At 43.6% G+C, this 811-nt stretch overlaps 1 protein-coding gene across 1 annotated transcript in view; it reads right to left on the minus strand.

Annotated features, from left to right (window-relative positions):
• The window catches only part of ankrd27 (ankyrin repeat domain 27 (VPS9 domain)), a 31,293-nt gene that overhangs the window by 14,273 nt on the left and 16,209 nt on the right, over positions 1 to 811 (minus strand). The window contains 1 exon segment of the mRNA XM_037682515.1: positions 643 to 719. Coding sequence (XP_037538443.1) covers positions 643 to 719 — 77 coding nt within the window.

Raw genomic sequence — 811 nt, forward strand, 5'->3', positions numbered from 1 at the left:
AAATGAGCAGAAAGAAGCTGAAGGAAGCTGAAAACAGCTGAAATGAGCAGTAACAGGTTGTAAACAAAACAAAGACTGAAGGATGTGAAGCGCTCCATTCATCTTCAATGAGAAAACGTGTCTGACAAAGCGAAATATTTCAACAAGTAAAAATTGCACAAACACCAAAAGTCAAAGCAAGAATGTCCTGGATGAGCCGAATGTTTAGATTTAAGAATTGTTGAAATAGAACAAAAATTGCTGAACACGTTACGTGCCGAAAAACGCACGGAAGAAAAATGTATGATTTAGAAACGTTCAATAAAACTTGTTGAAATCTTTTGGAGTCCAGGTTGAATCAGTTGGTTCATCAGGTTTTCAACATGCAAGACTCAAATCAGGTCGGTAGCTGCGCTAAACGAACTAAACAAACACTGAAAATGTGCACGTCATGTCTGTGTGGTCAGAACTAAAGGAAATGAGAATACGATTTAAAAGTCTGCAGGAACGAGAGGCGTAACAAACCCAACTCAACGGCACCAACTCGTCCCATCAAATCTTCAGTTATTGTGTAAAAATGTGAAAAGTTCTGCTCCGAGCACAACAGCTGATTATTTTTGGTTTAGCTCTGATGTTTTGTTCTGCAGGATGAGGAGGACGGACCTGAACTCCGGATCGACTCCGAGCTCCTTCTGCTGCAGATCCTGCAGACTCCTGGTGGTTTTGTTGAAGGCAGCATCCTGTCACAGAGCAGCACAAGAGATGTGTGGTTTTACAGATCGTGTTGCAGCCGAGGCGCCGCTGCAGCCGAGGCGCCGCTGCAGCCGAGGCG

The sequence above is a fragment of the Nematolebias whitei genome, chromosome 10 (genome assembly GCF_014905685.2).
Source record: "Nematolebias whitei isolate Nwh7 chromosome 10, NemWhi1, whole genome shotgun sequence".
NCBI classification, from domain to species: domain Eukaryota; kingdom Metazoa; phylum Chordata; class Actinopteri; order Cyprinodontiformes; family Rivulidae; genus Nematolebias; species Nematolebias whitei.